At 37.6% G+C, this 20,731-nt stretch overlaps 1 protein-coding gene across 3 annotated transcripts in view; it reads right to left on the bottom strand.

Moving 5' to 3' along the window:
* The window catches only part of XPR1 (xenotropic and polytropic retrovirus receptor 1), a 213,916-nt gene extending 193,725 nt beyond the window's left edge, over positions 1 to 20,191 (bottom strand). Inside the window, exons 1-2 of one of the 3 annotated variants that reach the window (XM_042976288.1) lie at positions 3,708 to 3,865; positions 1,431 to 1,507 (exon numbers count right to left, since the gene is read on the bottom strand). Coding sequence is in view for 2 of the 3 variants with exons in the window: in XM_042976286.1 (XP_042832220.1) it covers positions 19,956 to 20,024 (69 nt within the window). In the remaining variant the exon portion in view is untranslated. Of the gene's footprint in view, positions 1 to 1,430; positions 1,508 to 3,707; positions 3,866 to 12,238; positions 12,505 to 19,955 lie in introns of those variants that run through there. The other 2 variants (XM_042976286.1, XM_042976287.1) reach the window with 2 other exon arrangements.
* Positions 20,192 to 20,731: the final 540 nt, after the last annotated feature.

Genomic DNA, 20,731 nt, shown 5'->3' on the forward strand with positions numbered 1-20,731 from the left:
AATCAAGAGCCAGACACTTAACTGACTGAGCCACCCAGGCACCTCAGAGATATACAATTTAAAAGACAGGTCAGAGCTAGTGGTTAAGAACTGGGAATCACCTACATAAAGGTGACAGGAAACTGCCTAAGCTTGGGGTGCCTGGCTGGCTCAGTCGGTAGAGGTAGAGTATGCTACTCTTGGTCATGAGTCTGAGCCCCACACTGGGCATAGAACCTACTTAAAATAAAAAAGAAACTGCCTAAACTGTAGGTAAATATAATTTCTCAGAAAGTGAGAAGTGGGCCAAGGACATAATCTTTTGGAATACAAAGCAGCAGACAAGACAATGAGAAAAAAATCAGACATATATATATATATATATATATATATATATATATATACACACACACACAGTGCCACAAAAATTAAAGGAGCATTTCAGGAAGGAAGAGATATTAGTCAATGGTATTGTAATAGTGCTGTATGGTGACAGATTGTAGATACACTTGTGGTGAGCATAGCCTAATGTGTAGAGTTGTCAAGTCACTATATTGTACACCTGAAACTAATGTAACAATGAAAAAAGAAAGAAGAGATATTAAAAATGATCAAAAGTTGCTTAGAGAAGAGATATCTGCACCCCCATGTTCAGTGCAGCATTTATTCACAATATAAGGCATGGAAACAACCTAAGGGTTAACAGATAAATGGATTAAAAAAAAAGAAAAACAGCAAATAGAGTAGTGGTTATGACGGGGGGGGGGGGGGGGGGGAGGGTGAGAGGATATCAGTTAAAGGCACAAACTACCAGTTATAAGGTTAATAAATTCTGAGGATCTAATGTACAGCATGGTGATTATAGCTAATAATATTTTATTGGATACTTGAAAGTTGTGAAGAGAGTAGACCTTAAATGTTCTCACCACAAAAAAAGAAATGGTAATTATGTGATGGGATAGAGGTGTTAGTTAATGCTATGGAAATAATCATTTTACAACATATCAATGTATTAAATCATTATGTTGTACACCTTAAACTTACACAGTGTTATGTCGATTATGTCTCAATAAAGCTGAAAAATAACTTAAAAAGAAAACAAACATCTGAGCTAAGCAAAACAACAATCAAGGAAGGGTGCATAATACTCATAGTTTTTCTGTATCTTGAGCAGGATGGTGAATATAGATGTCTATTCTGTCTAATTGGAATGTTATCTACCCATCTACCTATCTAATTGGAATGCTGCAACTGAATTATAAAGAAAAATAGCTAACGCTGGAATGCCTACACTCTTTCTACTTCAGAGCCTATATCTGAAACTATCCATATGTAAGATTTAAAAAAATATAACCTTAAGTTAAAGGAAAGAAAAATAAAAAGCTGCTTAGAGATCAAAAAGAAAGAGAAGACTAAGAGGAGGTTATTAGATCTGAGGATCAGGAGCTCACCTGTGACCATCAATCAATGGTTTCAGAAGAGTGATCAGGCAGAAGCTAGATTAGATTGGGTTGAGTACACATGAGAGCTGAGGAAATGATGGCCACAAATATCGATCAATAATAAAAGCAATCATAGTTACATTTAAATGCCTACTATCACATATCATTTTGAATATTTTAAACACACTACTTTAACTCTAATTTTATGAAACACAGAGCTTTAACTCCTTAATGTAAACGTGATTCTCATTTTACCACTGAGATCTGAAACTCAGGTTACTAAAGTATCCCACCCAAGTTTTGTACATTCTATAATCCACGCTTGAGAAAAAGACACACAGCCCGCTATTTCAAATGAAACCTTATTTTCTAAGATTTACTTCCAATTTTGGCAACTCAATTTTCTGATATTCTTTTATTTCTAAAACTTTACTACCATTAGATTTTTATATCAAGTGAGGGACCTAGCCTCTGAGATGATTCTTCCAAAGATGAATCTTCCAAAGGATTCTTTCCTCCCAGTAGTAATGTTCTTGTGCAACCCCTCCCATACAAAATACAGCTGACCTATATAAACAATAGAATATTGCATAAATGACAGAATACTGTTTCCAGGGCTAAGTCATAAAAGACTCTGTGGTTTTCATTTTACTCTCTCTTGGATTATCTACTCTGAGGGAAGCCAGACTTTAAAAAAAAAAAAAAAAAAGGCAGCCCTATGGTGAGTTCTGAATGGTAAAGAACTGAGGCCTTCTGAAAAAAAGCACAAATTTGCAAATCACCAGAGTTAGCTATCCCAGAACTGGATGCCCCAGCCCCAATCCAGCCTTGAGATAACTGCAACCCCAGCTGACATCTTGACTGCAACTTCACACAATACCCTGAGCCAGAACAACCCAGTTAAGCTGCTTCCAAACTCCGGACACACAGAAACAACATGAGATAAATGTTTATTATTGTTTTAAGCTACTAAGTTTTGGGCTATACAGATAATCAATACATGAGGTAGATTCAAAAAACATTTTTATATCACAGAATGTACATGTTATTAGATCATAACCAACATCTTCTGCTCATCTTGATCAAAGTAGCTAAGATGCTTATCCCTATACATATACCAAATAATGGAAAGAAAACTTATGACAATTTCAAGCAAGTGATTTATTTAGCAATAATAAGCAAAATTGCATTCCCATATATCAAAGCCACCAACATTGTAATTTAACTCACACTGAATACCCTTGAGAAGGCATACAGCCACACTTTTAACCTGAAGCAGGTCTGACAGAATAAATCAGCATCTTCCTTGTCTAAGGATGCTATTCTGACGATAAAATAAAGCTGATAACAAATGCTCTCTTCTAACTAATTAAATCTATATGTCTCATTCTTACATTTATTGTGGTAACAGCTGTAAATTCTGAGGGCAGAGAGCAACCTCACCTCAATTTTTATAGGCCACAGCATCTAGCACAGTACAAATTTAAAATATACTGGTAAACTTCACAGACTTTGTAACACAAAACCTAAGTGTCCGAATCAGCACATCAGTTAATTTTTTTAAGTGTTAGCTATTATTTTTTTGAGCTTTTATAGCAGTTCTAGTTTCATGAACTATCAAAATGCAAAGTCCTTCCTTAGTTTTCTCAATTTTCATTATCTTTTATCTCTACACAAAATTCAAACCATTTTTATTTACTAGACACAAGAAAAGTTCTTAATGCTTTTGGCTTCCAGCTCTCTTTAACATGTTTTATACAGGTTGGTAAAACATGTTAGATTTCTGCCCAAAAATAATAGTTATCACAACATAAAATTCTCACGTTTGCTCTTAGTAACAGTTTGCCAGTTTAACTGAACAAAAACAAAAAGGAATCCAAAAGCTCTGCAATACTGCAATACTGTTTCCAATGTCTATAAAAATTATAAACATGGTTTCTTTCTTTCTTTTTTTTTAAGTAATCTCTACACCCAATGTGGGGCTTGAACTCAAAACCCCAAGATGAAGGGTAGCATGTTCTTCTAAGTGAGCCAGCTAGGTGCCCCCAAAATGGTTTCTAATCTATCGGTCTCAGACCACTTCACAGCTTCAATTTCAGTACCACAAAACCTTAATAAATTGGGTATTCTCTGGAGGCTGAATAACATTTCCCACAAAAAAAAATACTACTAATCAAAATACATTTGTACTTAATAAAATACTACCATATTTCACTGAGTCTAAGACATTATCAATTGTTAAAACACAACATTATTTTATGAATCATTAAGAAAGAAAAGCATTACCAATTAAACTATGACATCTGTAAGATGAATCCCAATTTCAAAGGTGTTGGATAGTGAACAAGGCAGTGTACATCCTAGAATCTATGAAACACAGTAATTCATTTTGTCAAAAGGTAGTTTCTCAAGCAACGAATTCTTTTTTATTTTTAAGTTTATTTATTTATTTTGAGAGAGAAGGAGAGAGAGGGCAAGGGGGGCAGGGCAAAAAAAGAGAGAGAGAGAATCCCAAGCTGGCTCCATGCTGTCAGCGCAGAGCCCCATGCAGGGTTCAATCTCACAAACCCTGAGATCATGACCTGACTGACAAGAGCCAGATACCTAACCAAGTGAGCCACCCAGGCACCCCATCAAGCAATGGATTCTACAAGTCCAGCTACCATCATTTGGTTTCCAAGAAATTTCATGACACTTAAAGAGAGTCTTCTTAAATTAAGTACTAACACCCTAAAATGTCCGTTGAATAAATGAGTAAAAGTTACTTCAGTGGCTTATTTTTAATAATGATAGAAATTAACAGCTCTACTTTACTGAAGAGTATCTTCTATAGATCAGGCTCTTGCTGGTACTTTCATATATTATTACATATAATTCTCACAATAACCTTGAAAGGTAGGTACTATCCTCATATTACACACAAGAAAACTGAGGTTCAGAGAAAAAACTTTGTAAAGGCCTCACAGACAATAAATGAGGGAAATGCAATTAAGCCAAAAATTTAGATAAAATTAAAGCTACTTTCTCTACTGTCTTCATATATGAACAGATTTCATAAATCCTCAAAGAACATTTTGCTTTATCCTACTTGGTCCTCAAAGTTATTTTCCTCACTCTGTTAGTAGCCAAATTTCTTTTTTTTTTTTTAATATTAATTATAATCTATTGTCAAATTGGTTTCCATACAACACCCAGTGCTCATCACAACAGGTGCCCTCCTCAATGCCCATCACCTACTTTCCCCTCTTCCCCACCCCCCATCAATCCTCAGTTTGTTCTCAGTATTTAAGAGTCTCTTATGGTTTTCCTCCCTCCCTCTCTGTAACTTTTTCCCCCTTCCTCTCCCCCACGGTCTTCTGTTAAGTTTCTCAGGATCCACATACGAGTGAAAACATATGGTATGTCTTTCTCTGACTGACTTACTTCACTTATTCACTTAGCATAATACCCTCCAGTTCTGTCTACATTGCTACAAATGGCCAAATTTCATTCTTTCTCATTGCCAAGTAGTATTCTATTGTATATATAAACCACATCTTCTTTACCTATTTGTCAGTTGATGGACATTTAGGCTCTTTCCATAATTTAGTAGCCAAATTTCTCAAATGGTAAGTACATACAGGTTGTCTCAATGACTTTAACCTCTTAAAACCTGGAAGATAGTTTGCAAAACACAATTTATATTCAGAATCCACCAATAAGCTCCCTTTGTCACATCCAAAGCCTATTCTTTTTCTTTTTTAATGTTTATTTATTTTTGAGAGAGGAAGAGAGCAGGGGAGGGGCAGATAGAGAGGGAGATAAGAATCTGAAGCAGGCTCCAGGCTCTGAGCTGTCAGCACAGAGCCTGACGCAGGGCTCAATCTCTTGAACCACAAGATCCTGACCTGAGCAGAAGTCGGGCACTTTAACTGACTCAGCCACCCAGGCACCCCCTCAAGGCCTATTCTTAATTCTCATTCTTACTGACCTGTCCACAGAGCATATCACTGCTAATAACCCATTTATCTCTACATCTCCAGTCTTGTAACAATGTATTTTCCAAGACTTCCTCTGTTTGCATCTTTACTTTTTTGCCTTACATACTTTCCCTTAGTGAATTCTTTAATTACTATCTCAATTATAATAATCTTATCTCTTAATACCATTTTTCAAATCCTAGCTCCTTCTCTACACACAGACATCTCACACATGAAATCAGCATATTTAAGATCTAATTTCATGAGTTTACCATTCCCAAAGGTAGCTATCCTCTACCAGTTTCCCTAGGTTTAAAACTTTATATTGAATTCTTCCCTCCTTCACTCCTTATAAAATGAATATTGAGGCACCTACACAATAAATCACTGTGCTAAGCACTAGAAAGTGATGCATTAAAAAATGTTTAATAGTATTACTTTATGCCTACCAATGATATTTTTATTTAATTTCAAATATTAATGATAATAAAATGATCCAACTACTAAAATATTGTGTATGTTTGCAAATTTCACCATTTGTAAGGAGGTTGTTACTTTAATGGGATATTCTGTGTTTAGCATGGCAGGTTCACAAAATATGCATTAAATTATTATTAATAATCACTGATATCATTAAAAATTTTAAATCATTGTAATTAAAGCTGGTTAAATAATGGTTTACTAATAAGTGTTCCTTACACAAAACCCACCATGTTAAATAATAGTCTCTAAAATGAAACAAAGGTTAAAGGAGAATTTCAAAATACTGCATTTGATCATTTCTTTCCCTAAAATATTTTTTTTCTCTAATACTGTATGTTTATAAATCAATTCTACTAAGGCTTCATAACAAGAGTGAAAGAAAAAAAAGTTACCAGCTTTCTTCCCAGTTTTTCTTCTATCCCAAAAACTAAAGAAACTGTCAAAAATGTTTAAATTAATCTTTTTATCTCAGCAATAACCATCAACAAGTAACAACAAAAACTTTGTGTTCTGTGAAATATCAGGCTTTTTTAAAAAGGTAAACTTCTTTCATCTTCCATTTATCCAATAAATGAATAAGCAATATCTAAGTTGTTTTTTCCCAGTTAGAGTTTCACTGATTCCCTTCCCCAAGTTGTCTCAAGAATAAATAAATTAGAGGGCACTTGGATGGCCCAGTCAGTTGAGTGACCTGCTCTTGATTTCGGCTCAGGTCATGATCTCATCGTTGTGAGATTGAACCCCAGGTGGGACTCCGCACTGGACATGGAGCCTGCTTAAGATTCTTTCTCTCCCTCTCCCTCTGCCCCCCCCACAAATAAATACATAAATACATAAATAAATACATAAATACATAAATAAATACATAAAAATTAAAAGAATAAAATCAACTAGGAAACTGCTCAACTGTTAGTTTCAAACCACTAGAGATAGATATGTAATAATGGCTAATATACATACAACACTTACTACACGTAGTATTATTACTTACCACACATATGTACTAAGTGCTTTCCAATTATTAATTCAGTTAATTTCATATGATCCTCTAAAGTAGGCACTATTATCATGTCCAATTTAAGGATGAGAATACTGTAACACGGAAAGGCTAAATGACTTGCCCAAGCTCACAGGATTATTATAATAACTTCAATTTCAGTGGTCTCTAAAGCAATGTACTTTCTAATTTCTCCATCTATCAAGAACAGAACTGTTCAAAGTCCATGATACTAACCAAACAAATTCTAGAGAAAACATTTTGCAGCCCTCTCTAGCAAATATCTAATGGCAGTATAATTTGAAGTACTTATATTTCAAAACTCCTATTTCAAACAAATATATTCAACTCAAAAAGAAAGGTTTATAAAAAGATGTATGAAATCTGTGATTAGAAGTGGTAACTAACCTGCTTATTAACACTTTTGTTATCTACTATTATAAAAACATTTGAAAAACAACAGAAAGATATATCTCAATATATCTCAATATATCTCACTGATCACATTTGAGTTTATTACCTAAAACTAAAAAAAGAACTAAATCTGCATTCACTGACTAAACAAAAGAATAAGAAAACACTAAATTGATATCAAAGTAATTTATTTCTAGAGGTCTAGCCACATTCTGTGGGGACAAACATGAACTTTTCTAATTTTCTGCATTCATTCTTCAACCATGCTCTTATAAATTTCTTTCTCAACCTTTAATGACATCCCAGATAGATCCCATGGCCTTTTGGTCACTTTCAGTAATTTAAAAAAGAAGTTGCTAGGGGCGCTTGGGTGGCTCATTCAGTTAGGCATCTGACTCTTGATTTCAGCTCAGGTCATGATCTTAGGGTCATGAGATCAAGCTTCATGCACAGAGCCCACTTAGAATTCTCTCTCTCCCTCTCTCTGCCCCTCCCACACTCGCTTACTGTCTCCCTTAAAAACAAAAATTAAAAAAATTAAAAAGTTGCTAAACATGGTAGACACTGCCAGATGCTTGATGTTGACAGGTATCTATTACTCTGCCTGACATATACACAGTAAGCATTAAGTAAAATTATATATCATTACTATCAAATTTTATCAAATCTAAGATGTAATATACACCATTAATAGTAATTAATAGTAATATACACCATTATTTTATGTGCTTCTAAAAATGAAAAATGTATCTGCAAATTAACCTACAACACAACATTAATTATAAGACATATCCTGATTTTGGTATTAAAATATGGGAAAAATACACACTAAAATTGATTAATTAAGCTACTATTCAAGCCCTCAATATTTTCAGCTATACTGTTTGGTTTTCCTGTCTTTGGTCTTATTCTCTCTAATACATCTTCCAAGATCTAAATTATACATTTCACTTTGCACTGATCCCTCTCCACTAACCTCTTCTTTAAAATCCTTGATGTTTCACACCCAGGAAGTGTTTAAACTCAGCAAGGTACTCGTCCCTTCACCCCTTGATCCCTCCCAGTCCACCCTTCCAACCTCACTCCATTAGTTCTCCAACATATCCACTAAACCAGATTTCATTAATATGCTTAGATACTTCCACCTATTTATGCCTTTGCCTAGTATTATTCTGTCTGCCTAGATTACCCCCCATGTGGAGCCTGCTTGAGATTCTCTCTCCCTTTTCCTCTGCCCCTCCCCTGCTCATGCTCTCTCTCAAAAATTAAAAAAAAAATTAAATGTTTATACAGCAGTAATACGCCTCAGCAATGTACATTGGTGAGCAGGAAGCCAATATTCTTATCCCAGGCTCTTCTATCAGCTAGTTTCAAGACTCTGACCACATAATCTTGGCCTCTCTACCTCAATTTATTCATCTATAAAACAGAGAGGTCGAGAAGGTCTTTCTCAACTCTAAAACCAATTCTAGTATTAGAAATTAAATTTTCATTAAAAAACTGAAAAGAACTAAAAGTAGATATCCTCTAAAAACTCCCAACAATTCACTCAAGCTATTTGGTTATACTTAAGAATACACATGTGAATTTCACCTCAACTAAAAAAAAAAAAAAAAAAAATACAGCCTATAACTTAAATAATGTCTAATTTACAAGTGAACAGGGAATTTATTTCAAAACCACATAATTGTTCTTAGGTGGTTTTCTTACTATATATAAAAAGGTTAAGGACCATTTTTAATATAAATATTAATATTTAACATTAATTCATTCATTAATTATTGATATAAATATCACAGATAACAGGAGTAATGGCTAAAATCAACAAAGCCATTTTCCAAGAAAACTTGAATTGGGCAAGCCCAGAGTGACAAATTTTAAGGCTCAGTTTATACAACATTAATACCATTGAGCTCTCTAGAGGAGAAATAATTTTTATAACAAATATATAGCTCTTACTATGTGCCAGGCATTGTTCTAAGCACTTTCTATATTTTAACTCCTTTAATCTTCCCAAAGACCTAGAACTACTATTATTATCCCTATTTTACAGATGAGGAAACTGAAGCACAGAGTGGTTAAGTGACTTGCCTGAGGTCTCTCATCTAGTAAACTGTGGAGCTGGAATATGAGCTAGGCAGTATGGTTTAGAGTTTGTTCTCTACGCATTTTGAACATACTAGCATACAAGGCAAAATAATAAGCAATAAAGTGAATCAGGGTAATTGTGTTAACTCAGCCACTAACCAAGTCATGTAACCCTGAATCACTTAACCTCTCTAAACCTCATTTCCCATTAAGTAAAAAAGGGAATTGGGCTAAATAATCTCAGAAATTCCTTACGGGGATAATTAACATTCCATGATCTATCATCTGGAAGCCAAATGCCACAACTGCAGCATACAACAGCTATGCCCACTTTATCTTCCTCTTTTTACTCTTATTACTAATATCTTTTTCTTATGGCCTCATCTTCATAAGGTCCTCTATTTACCAGCTGCCTATCTAATAATAGTTACCCTGATAATCTTGAGGAAAATATAAATTAACTCTGGCCTCCAGACCACACTCTACTACCTCCAAAACGTGCAGACTGAGACCTAGGACTGAAAATAGACCAGCCATTACTTTAGCAGATGCTCAAGAATAGGTCAGACCAGGGGCGCCTGGGTGGCTCAGTCGGTTAAGCGGCCGACTTCAGCTCAGGTCATGATCTCACGGTCCGTGAGTTCAAGCCCCGCGTCGGGCTCTGTGCTGACAGCTCAGAGCCTGGAGCCTGCTTCCGATTCTGTGTCTCCCTCTCTCTGACCCTCCCCCGTTCATACTCTGTCCTCTCTCTGTCTCAAAAATAAATAAACATTAAAAAGAATAGGTCAGACCACATCAAACTCTATATATGTATAAATAAAGGAACTTATTTATTTTTCCAAAGGTAGTAATAAGAATTAAAAGAAGGCTATCCACAATTAGCAGTATCAACATAATCAATTACTCAATGGCTCTAAGACTCAATTTCCCCAATCTATAAACAGAGCTGACAACCTACCTTAATGGCTTGCTAATAAAGAGAAAATGTTTTTAAAGTACTTAACATAGTGCCTAATACAGTAAGCACTCAAAAAATAACATCTGTTGCTACTTACAATTCCTGTATAAAAGCAAGAGCTCTAGGAGGGCCTGAGGGGCTCAGTCGGTTGAGTGTCCCACTCTTGATTTCGGCTCAGGACATGATCCAAGGGTCATGGGATCAGGCCCTGTGTCAGACTCCACCACGCTTAAAATTTTTTCTCTCTCTCTCCCTTAGCCCCTCTCCCTCCCTCTCTCTCTCTCTCTCTCTCTCAAATAAAATTTTTTTAAAAAGCAAGAGTTCTAATGTATGACAGATTCAATTTCAAATCCTACTTGGTCTGCTACTTGCTAGGTATGTAGCCATGAACAAATGATTAATCTAAAATAAAAATAATAAATCATCTACCTTGCAAAATTGTGAAGATTAAATGAGATTATTCTATGTGAAGCAGCTGACACTGGGTTCCTAACTGCTCGATAAATGTCAATTCCATTCTCCTTAATGACAAGCAGACCACATATCACCTAATTCAATTCAAAGAAAAGAGAACGGAATTGGGAATCCCCAAGAAGCCAACTTTTTCCCCCCTTACATCCTTTGCAGTGGGGGAAATACCTGAGAATTCTCACCCAAGAGATTCCCTATTCCCCTACGTGCTTCCTAAAACTGGAGAACTTCTTCTCAGGCCATCTTTGAACCTTCTGAAAGGAGTCCTGTGTTCTAAGGCAGTAACTCTCAGAAACCCTTTCAGGGAGGGGTGCCTGGCTGGCTCATTCAGAAGACCATGCAACTCTTGCCTTGGGGTCATGAGTTTGAGCCCCATTATTAGGTGTAGAGATTGCTTAAGTAAATAAACTTAGAAAAAATTTTAAAAAAAAAAAGGGGGGGGTGCCTAGGTGGCTCCATCAGTTAAGCGTCCAACTTTTGATTTCAGCTCAGGTCATGATCTCACACTGGTAAGATCAGCTCCGCACTGGGCGTGGAGCCTGCTTAAGATTCTCTCTCTCCCTCTCCCATGCCCCTCCCCTGCTCGTATGCTTGCACACATGCATTCTCTCTCTCTAAAAAGAAAAAAAGAAAAGAAAAAAAAAGCAAAGAGAAAGAAAATGAGGAAGAAAGAGAGAGAAAGAGAGAGAGAAAGAAATAAAGGAAGGAAGGAAGGAAGGAAGGAAGGAAGGAAGGAAGGAAGGAACCCTTTCAGGAAGCTCAAAAGATCCAAATTCTTTTTTTAATAACACTACAAAACTTCACTTGTTTTTTTCATTCTCGTTCTTTCACAAGTAAACAGTGGAGTTTCCCAGAGGCTACATGAAGTGTGAAAACATGTCTCTAGTAGAAGGTGTGCTTGTTACACTCCTGTGTTTTAAGCATTTCTCAGTTTTAATTTCTAATACAACATGTATCAGTAGACACTAGAATCCTCAATAATTTTTAGGAGTTCCAAATGGTTCCAAGACCAAAAAGTTTAAGAACCACTGCTCTAAAGTACAGAAAAAGCCTACAAAGCATATGCATTACTCTGTGAATTACAACTTGACCAATTTAGCCTAAGTAAGTCACACAATAATCTAAAAACGTCCCACTTTACTGAATGATTACATTACAGCCCTTCAATTTTCAAAACAATCTCTTGTTCTCTCATCATTTATGAACAGACAGAACTATGTCTAAGGACTTATATCTCCACATTCCTAGTCCTCAGTCTTTGTAAATATTGCAGGTCACCCTCAATGAATAAGAGACTATATTTGCTTAATTAACATATTGTCCTCTTGTTACAGAGACGATGAAGTTGTAAGTTATGCTTACAGCAGGTTAATTATACTTTCCCCTGACCTCTAATAAATGAACAACTTTTTAAGAATTTTCTGATCAGCCCCTATAGACACCATACCTGCATGATGATGGGAATGGGTAACTAAATCTGTTCCTAGAAACAAATTAGATGGAAACGTATAACAAAAAAAGTTTAAAAGTTCAAAAAGCTAAGGAGAAAGTCTCTTAGCCATTTACAAGTGACCCAAATTTATAACAATGTTCCAAGTCCTCAATCTGCAATCTTTCCTTTCTATACCATTTTTAATTCTGAAACACTGTGCTGACTGAAATACAAAGCCAAAACCAGAGGTGCCTGGGTGGTTCAGTTAAGCATCTGACTTTATCTAGGTCATAATCACATGGTCCCTGAGTTCAAGCCCCACATCAGGCTCTGTGCTGTCATGACACTACTTCAGAGTCTGTGTCTCCCTCTCTCTCTGCCACGCCCCCCCCCCCATTTGCTCACATTTGCACATGCCCTCTCTCAAAAAAAAAAAAATAAACATTTAAAAATGAAACAAAAACAAAAAATACTATTGTTTTTTCTATTTTTTTTTTAAATATTTATCTACTGGGGGAGGGGGGGAGGTGCAGAGAGAGAGGCAGAAAGAGAAACCCAAGCAGGCTCCACACTGCCAGCACAGAGCCTAACTTGGAGCTCGATCTCATGAACTGTCAGATTGTGACCTAAGCCAAAATCAAGAGGGAGATGTTTAACAACAGAGCCACACAGGTACCCCATCTTTTCTATTTTTAAGATAATGAAAGAGCTTGAGTTTCAGGACAAATCTATCAGCCTACAGCAAATAGTAGAACCCCTATAAACAGCTGTTGGAATGAATGGATAATTTAAGGCATTTGTTCATGAGCTTTGTCTACCTGGCTTCTTTCAGCATTTACTAGGTAAAAGGAATACGTGAAAAGGCAAATACAACTGGGTGAGAACCCTAGTGAATTTTGACACTGCTCTCAATTGCAAAGACTAGTTCAATACCAGGCAATCCGCAAACCAGCTTTGGTTAAGCTGCACAACTTGAACAAAGTCTTCCAAACCTTTTTTAAATATCATATCACTATCAAAAACAAAAACAATAGCTTACTATGTACCTCCTCCAGTATATGTATATTTATTGATAAATTATATCCTTCTACAACTGTGTACATAATAAAACAGAATTTTTTAAATAGTTTCTTTAAAAAAATTTTTTTTAAATATTCATTTATTTTTGAGAGAAAGAGAGACAGAGTGTGAGCAAGGGAGGGGCAGAGAGAGAGGGAGACACAGAATCTGAAACAGGCTCCAGGCTCTGAGCTGTCAGCAAAGAGCCTGACGCAGGGCTCAATCTCAGGAATGGCAAGATCATGACCTGAGCCGAAGGCAGACACTCAATCCACCGAGCCACCCAGGTGCCCCTAAATAGTTTCTAAAAGATGAGATAATGATAAACAATTTTTATCTTTCATTTATAAATAGTACAAAAATATTTTCAACCTAAGAGATTATCAATAGCAATACTTTTAGAAAACAACATACCTGAAAAGCTTATTTTAAAAATCTAAGCTTAACATTTTGTGATATGGTATTTCAAAGGTCTAGCTTAAACTTCAGGAATTAGTTGATTATGAAACTTAATTATAATGGTTATAAATTGAAAAACAAACCACAAAGGCTCAATATTCTTAACACATAATATATGTTTATGGTGAAGTTCACTATGGAAGACAGTGAACTTACTTCAGGTGTGCTTGTGTGGCTCAGCTGATCAAGTGTTGGACTCTTGGTTTCAGCTCAGGTCATGATCTCAGAGTTTGTGAGATTGAGCCCTGAGTCAGGCCCTGGACTGATAGTGTGGAGCCTGCTTGGGATTCTCTTTCTCTCCCTCTCTCTCTGTCCTTCCTGCGCTCTCTCTCTCTCTAAATAAAGTTTTGAAAAAAATCTTATTTCAAAGAATTATCCTAATTATTTTGAATTTGGGGGGGGGGGCAAACTTCTTGTCAGATCTATTAGAAGTATGATTGTTTTTGTCTGTAATTTGGCTTACCAAAAGCTAGTACTAGAAGTAGAATTGTCAGCTCTGCCACTTTTTTGTTCACATGTGCTTGCTTTAGTGGTATTACTGTTGAGGTTCTTTACGGAAGTCTTTTTTTTTTTTTTTTTCAAGTTTATTAACTTTGAGAGAGAGAGAGAGAGAGAGAGAGAGAGAGAGAGCAAGTAAGGTAGGGGCAGAAAGAAGAGGAAGAAAGAGGATCCCAAGCAGGCTCCAGGCTCTCAGCACAGAGCCAGATGCGGAGCTTAAACTCATGAACCATGAGATCACGATCTGAGCCAAAATCAAGAGTCAGAGGCTTAACCAACTGAGCTACCCAGGCACCCCTACAGGAGTCTTTTTAAGTCCTATCCATTTTATAAGAGTTAGTTTAGTCGAAACTAGGTAACATCTGTAAATTCTACACAACCATAAACTAGAATAATTGCTATTTGCTTAAAGTGAACACACAAGTAAGAAACCTATTAGCAATCTTTCTCTTTTTCTCAGAACACTTCCTAACAAGGCCATCAAACTCACCCATTTATTAAATATTAGTAAAATTTTGTCTTATGCATAAAAATGAATATAACTAACAGTTCTAGTATTATCTTCTCTTACTCAATGGGAGTTTTGGGTACTCTCCTTTGGGGGCCATGGCACGAATATACTTAAAACCCCTAGCCAGCACAACTCAGTCAGTCTCTCAAATGCTTTCCAGATTAGGACTGGATTTGAAGCCAGGACTAACTTTCCATGGTCATCCCAGGTCAAATAAGATTCTTAGGTTCTTATGATCTGGGCCTTCATCCAAAAGCTGATCCAAAACCAACCTTGAGGGATGGATGGACAAGTATAATCTTTCCAGGATACTTATCCTAACACACTTTATTATACAAATATAATAAAGAATAGTAATAGGTTCCTCTCTTATACAACATTCATTCACTCATTTAAGAAACATTGGTAAATGCCAGGCATCTTATGGACACAATCATTTACAAGTGTTATCTTAAATACACTATACCGTACTTTCATTTGCAGAAGTGCCCGAAAGAAAAAGTGGTTTGTGCCCCATCGGGTGGCCAAACTGGAAATTTCAAACAAGTTCTAGCAAGACAAGTTAACCCTAACTAATCAACATAATACCTTTGGGAAATTGAAGCCTGCAACACAAGTGTTCTCATGGGATAGTTCTATAAATGAAAATCACAATAATGTCAGGGCAATGTTTCCTTACAATTGAAGATAGGGATGTACCGTTTATGCAGAATCTTTCCTCTACCAAATCCTGCAAAAAAATTAATCAATGACTATCCCTTTTATTTATTTAAGTTAAATAGGGGCACCTGGGCAGCGCAGTCGGTTAAGCGTCCGACTTCAGCCAGGTCACGATCTCGCGGTCCGTGAGTTCGAGCCCCACGTCAGGCTCTGGGCTGATGGCTCGGAGCCTGGAGCCTATTTCCGACTCTGTGTCTCCCTCTCTCTCTGCCCCTCCCCCGTTCATGCTCTGTCTCTCTCTGTCCCAAAAATAAATAAAAAACGTTGGGAAAAAAAAAAATATTTAAGTTAAATAAAAGTTTCAGTGGGTCAGTTTTCCACTCCCAAATTAAAATCTCATCAAAATTTTCTGAAAGAACTTTAATTTAATAATAGTCCTAAATTTGTTCTATCTTCTTCATATATCAAATATAATTAAGCCATTAAAAAAAATAGAAATTTAAAGCTAGATGGGTCCTCAGAAAATATAGCCCTGCGAGTTTAGAAACCATTAAGACCAGTTCTCTCACCTTACAAAGAACCTAAAGCCCAGAAAGAGGAAGTAATTTCATCAGGGTCACACATCTAGGGTGACCTGACTCCCAATGCTTACACATCTATGCTCAAGAGGCTAGCTATCTATATGTGATCCTAGACAGATGACTTAACCTCTCTGGACCTTTGTTTCTTTGTCTGAAAAAAAGAGGAAGTAGATAGTGTTCAAATTCTGCTGAAACTCTAAAATCCTGAAATTTAGATACCTCATTATTTTAGGAACCTACTCAACTCCAGTATACACTGAAAAAACCATTCCTAATTCCTGAGAAACCAAAGCAGCACAAGACCCTAGGGATGAAAACACAAGTCAGCAGCCGAAGGCACGAAATATATTTGCTTCTTTTGCTAATATTCTGTAAAATATTAACATGGCCAAACTAGTCTATGTGGTTGAAACTGGTCTGTTAATTTTGATTAATCAATTACAGAGCTCTAAAATTGCAATCACTGATTCTAAATTTTTTTTAAAGTGCTCTTATAAAGATTTATTGATGTTCTATTTTCTATGCCAAGATTTACACTCAAATAGATTACTGGAAACAGGGATGGTTTCTGCTCATTTGTGTTTATTCTCTGTAAAAGCTATTCACAAGTGGATCAAACAGATTTTCTTTATATGGTTTCTTCTTATTGCTCTCTTTTATGCTTTATTATTCTGCCTACGAAGATTGAGTTTATGAACTCCACAATTTATTTCTGAATTAGAAATTCTAATAATTTTTAGGTTATTTATGAGTAATAACACTAATAACAATTTTAACATTCCAAAAAGCAAAAACCATTAAAAGTTAAATAAAAAACTATGGGGGCGCCTGAGCGGCTCAGTTGATTAAGCATCTGACTCTTGATCTTGACTCAGGTCATGATCTCACGGTTGTGAGTTCGAGCCCCACACTGGGCTCTGTGCTGGCAGCAGGGAGCCTGCCTGCAATCCTCTCTCTCTCTCTCTCTCTCTCTCAAAATAAATAAACTTAAAAAAAAAAAAAAACCTATGAACAGGGTGCCTGAGTGGCTCAGTCAGTTGAGGGTCCCATTCTTGATTTTGGCTCAGGTCATGATCCAGCATCAGGTTCTGTGCTAAGAATGGAGATTTTCTAAGCTTAAGATTTTCTCTCTCTCTCTCTCCCTGTCCCTCTTCCTCTACCCCCCTCCCCACTGGCACACTGTCTCTCTTAAACAAACAAAAACCTATGAATCACAATGGACCTTGAAAAGCTCTCTGGCCCTATATATTCTTATCTTATGGAAAAGGAAAGAGCCCTGGAAAGATAAAAAGATTGTCCCCAGGGTCTCATAGCTAACATATACAATAACTAGCATTTATTGTGTGGCCATGTATACACAATAATACACATAATTATAGATGTAAAACAAAATTTTCAGTTTCTATCTAATGCTCTGCTTATCTCAAATAAAATTTAATGTAGTGAAATGACATAAAAACCAAAGAAGCTCAACAGTTCATCATGGTCCACAGCACTAGAAAGCACCCTAGTCTAGACATCAGAGGTAATACCCTAGAATTTCACCACTAGTGCTTGAAAAACAAATTCAAGTGTCTATTGCATGAACAGTGTTTCATGAGCATAATCTTCATATATCAGAAACTACGTGTTACTGCATTATAAGAAGATTCTTTTCTCCAGCAACAGCTAACATCTTTTAGGATGTCATTTTTCCCCAAAGTTTTTAAGTTGCCAAAATGCCCAGACTCTGAAAACTCTTATTTATGCCTCTTTAAATATTTTCAAAGGAACAGCACCAGCTCTTGAGAAACAATATAGCAACACAAATCCCAACCCTATAAAGAAATCTTTTTAATGGCTCCAATTCACAAAGAAAAGTGCCCCTTATTTAATTGTGCCTACCAAACAATGAGTTCATCTGGGACAGGAGTTAGGTAGTAGGGACTCTGCAGAATAAAATTTCAATTAGCCACAATAAATGAAATTTTTTTAACACCTTATAATTGCCCCAGGAAAGATAATGCAGTCACACATGTGCTCAGGAATTCTGTCCCTCTGTTACCAACCTAGAGTAACCCAATTGGGGTTAGTGTCCAAAGGGAGTATATGAATGAGGAGTCCCAGAATTACTGTGGTCACTCCAGCCACAAAGCTGACATTACAAATCAAGAGGTAATTGCATTTTCAAACTAAATCTTATGTTTCCCCTTCCAGCCTCAGCTACTCCAAATTAATACAATTCTATGAAAGTGCTGTAATACTTAAAATTAATCACAGCATACAACTAGCCACTATTACTTTTGCCCAAATCGAGCATTCCATACATACTATATGACAAGTATAAGATGTTGCTTCAGCATGCTTTTCCTATGCCTCTGTGAAGAACTGGCAGTGGTGCTGAAAATTACTACAAGATGAAAGACCAATGCCCTCCTTTCAATAAAACCATCATCTGGACTCTAGCCAAGGTTTTAAAACTGACCGAGTGTTATTGGAAACAATAAATCAAAAACTCCACAGGCTGAAAAGCTAGTCCCTTATTTTATTCTTACAAAATGTAGCCACAAAACACTAAAGAAAATTAAGTGAAAGAAAGCATTAATAATTCTGGGTGTTTCATTTCTGGCAATAATCAAATACTGTATGTTACAAGGTGAATTTATTTTACAATCTTCAAGGTTCTGTTTACTTACACCTCTTTCCCTGTCTTCCCCAATTATTACAACTGCTTTATGAAAAATAAACTTGTGCTATTGCCTAAACACCCTATCACTGAACTTAAATAGACATAGACAACTAAAACATTTTAATTCATAAAATGTAGCTAACATATTTGAGTTCGTATTGATTTTATACTCTTTGTTCCCGCACATACATAGATGTGAATTCCTGGAGGTTACAGATAAGTCTTTCTTTCTCTATCCAGGAGCTGAATTGCCAGTTACTGAGAATAACCTATTGCAGTGCTTAAAAGCTCTTTAGGTATCTTGCCTTCTGAAAATATACATGGGTTCATTATCCTTACTCGTTCCTATATTAATGTAAGGTTCCTCATCAGTACCTACTGAATACCCTCCAAGCTGTTATCACAGCAATTAGGGGGGAAGGGGGCCATGATATCTACAATACACAGGTATGTTTTAAAAGTACATTGTTTACAATACAGTACTTTTCTCCCTGGCTAACAAAATTTTAGAAAAGAAAACCTGAAAAATTTAATTATTCTCTTCTCTTCCCTTCTTCCTCTTCCTCCTTCACTCCATTCCAAAACAACAGGACAGTCAAAACCAGAGATGTGATTACTTTGTATACTTCATGCAATCAGTAAAAAGACCGTCACCGTCTTATTATCAAAACAGAATAGATTATTACAATACGTCTGCATACAGTAACCACTGCATATGTGATATACATTTAAATCAAATTTCAACCCTGTTACAAAGCCTTTGTCAACAGTGGGCAAGTGGGGAAAAGCGGAAGGGCTCTGTGGAATGAAGAAAATCGCTAACGGGGCTTATCTCGGAAGAGGATTCCTTGGTGAGAGGTGAGCAGAGAGAAACAAAACCTAACCTTGGCGAGGGGGCGCTCGCCCAGGGTGGGGACGAGAGGTCAGAGTGAGTGGGGAGGAGGGGATTAGCGCGGAACCGCCGCGACCCCGGGCTGCCCTCCCACCACTACTCCCCCACCTGCGGCTCGCCCTCCCACCACTATTCCCCAGCCCCGGCGGAGCTGTGCCCTCCCTCCCGGCCCGCCGCCTGCATATCCGTTACCCCGGCGGCAGCGGGGCTGCGGGGGAGGGGAAGGTCAGCGGGGCCCAGAGCGGGGCAGCCGCGGCGGGGATGCCGCAGTGGCTCCCCGCGGCACCAGGTCAAAGTCCGCCCAGGCGCGGGGAGGCAGCAGGAGCGGAAGGCGGCAGCGGAGGTCTGCACTGGCGAGATGGTGGCCCCTCCGAGTCCTCCCACACCCCAGCTGCTGCCGGTACCTCATACTGGATGTACTGCTTCCTCCACTCGGGAGTGATGTGCGCGGAGAGGTGCTCGGCGAACTTCATCCTGCCGTTTACCCCTCACTCCCACTCCGGTCCAGCAGTTACTGGCGGCGGCGGCGGCGGCAACAGCGACTCCGACTCCTCCCCACATGGGCCCCGGCGCGGCACGGCGCTGCGCTTCTCTCCTCCTCCGCCGCCGCCGAGGTCTCCTCAGAGCCGCCCTCCCGCCATCTTCCTCCTCCTCTCCATAGCCCCGCCCCGTCCCGCCCTCTAGACGTCATCGCCATGGTAACCGCCTACGCCGCACCAACGAAGAGGGAGGGATAGGGGGCGGGGTTTGGGGGGGACATTCCTCGAGGCGCCTCCCCTTCTGGGCCGGACGTGCTGGAGGCACCTCCCCTGACCTCTTCCGTCTGACTCCCGTTGGCCTTACAGCTAGCTGCTCTCTACCGCCTGCCTGGAAAGCGGTAGTTTTGTTATTGCAATTAATATTAACACGTGGAAAAAATAATTCACACAAGACTTTTGTATTTGCAAAGAATTGTGCAGTTTTTCATTTTAATATTTGTTCTTCATAAAACTCTTAAGGATGGATCAACATTAATCCAAATTGAGTGAGTAAAACAGGCTAAATAGTTAAGGACCAAATGTATTTAAAAGAACTGTATTTTACATGTTCTAGGTGCTCAATAAATGCTTGTTGAATTTAATTACAGACGTCAGTGCCAAAAATTGCACGCTGCTTATGAATTGCAATGCAATTATCTAGT

The sequence above is a fragment of the Panthera tigris genome, chromosome F3 (genome assembly GCF_018350195.1).
Source record: "Panthera tigris isolate Pti1 chromosome F3, P.tigris_Pti1_mat1.1, whole genome shotgun sequence".
Classification (NCBI taxonomy): Eukaryota; Metazoa; Chordata; class Mammalia; order Carnivora; family Felidae; genus Panthera; species Panthera tigris.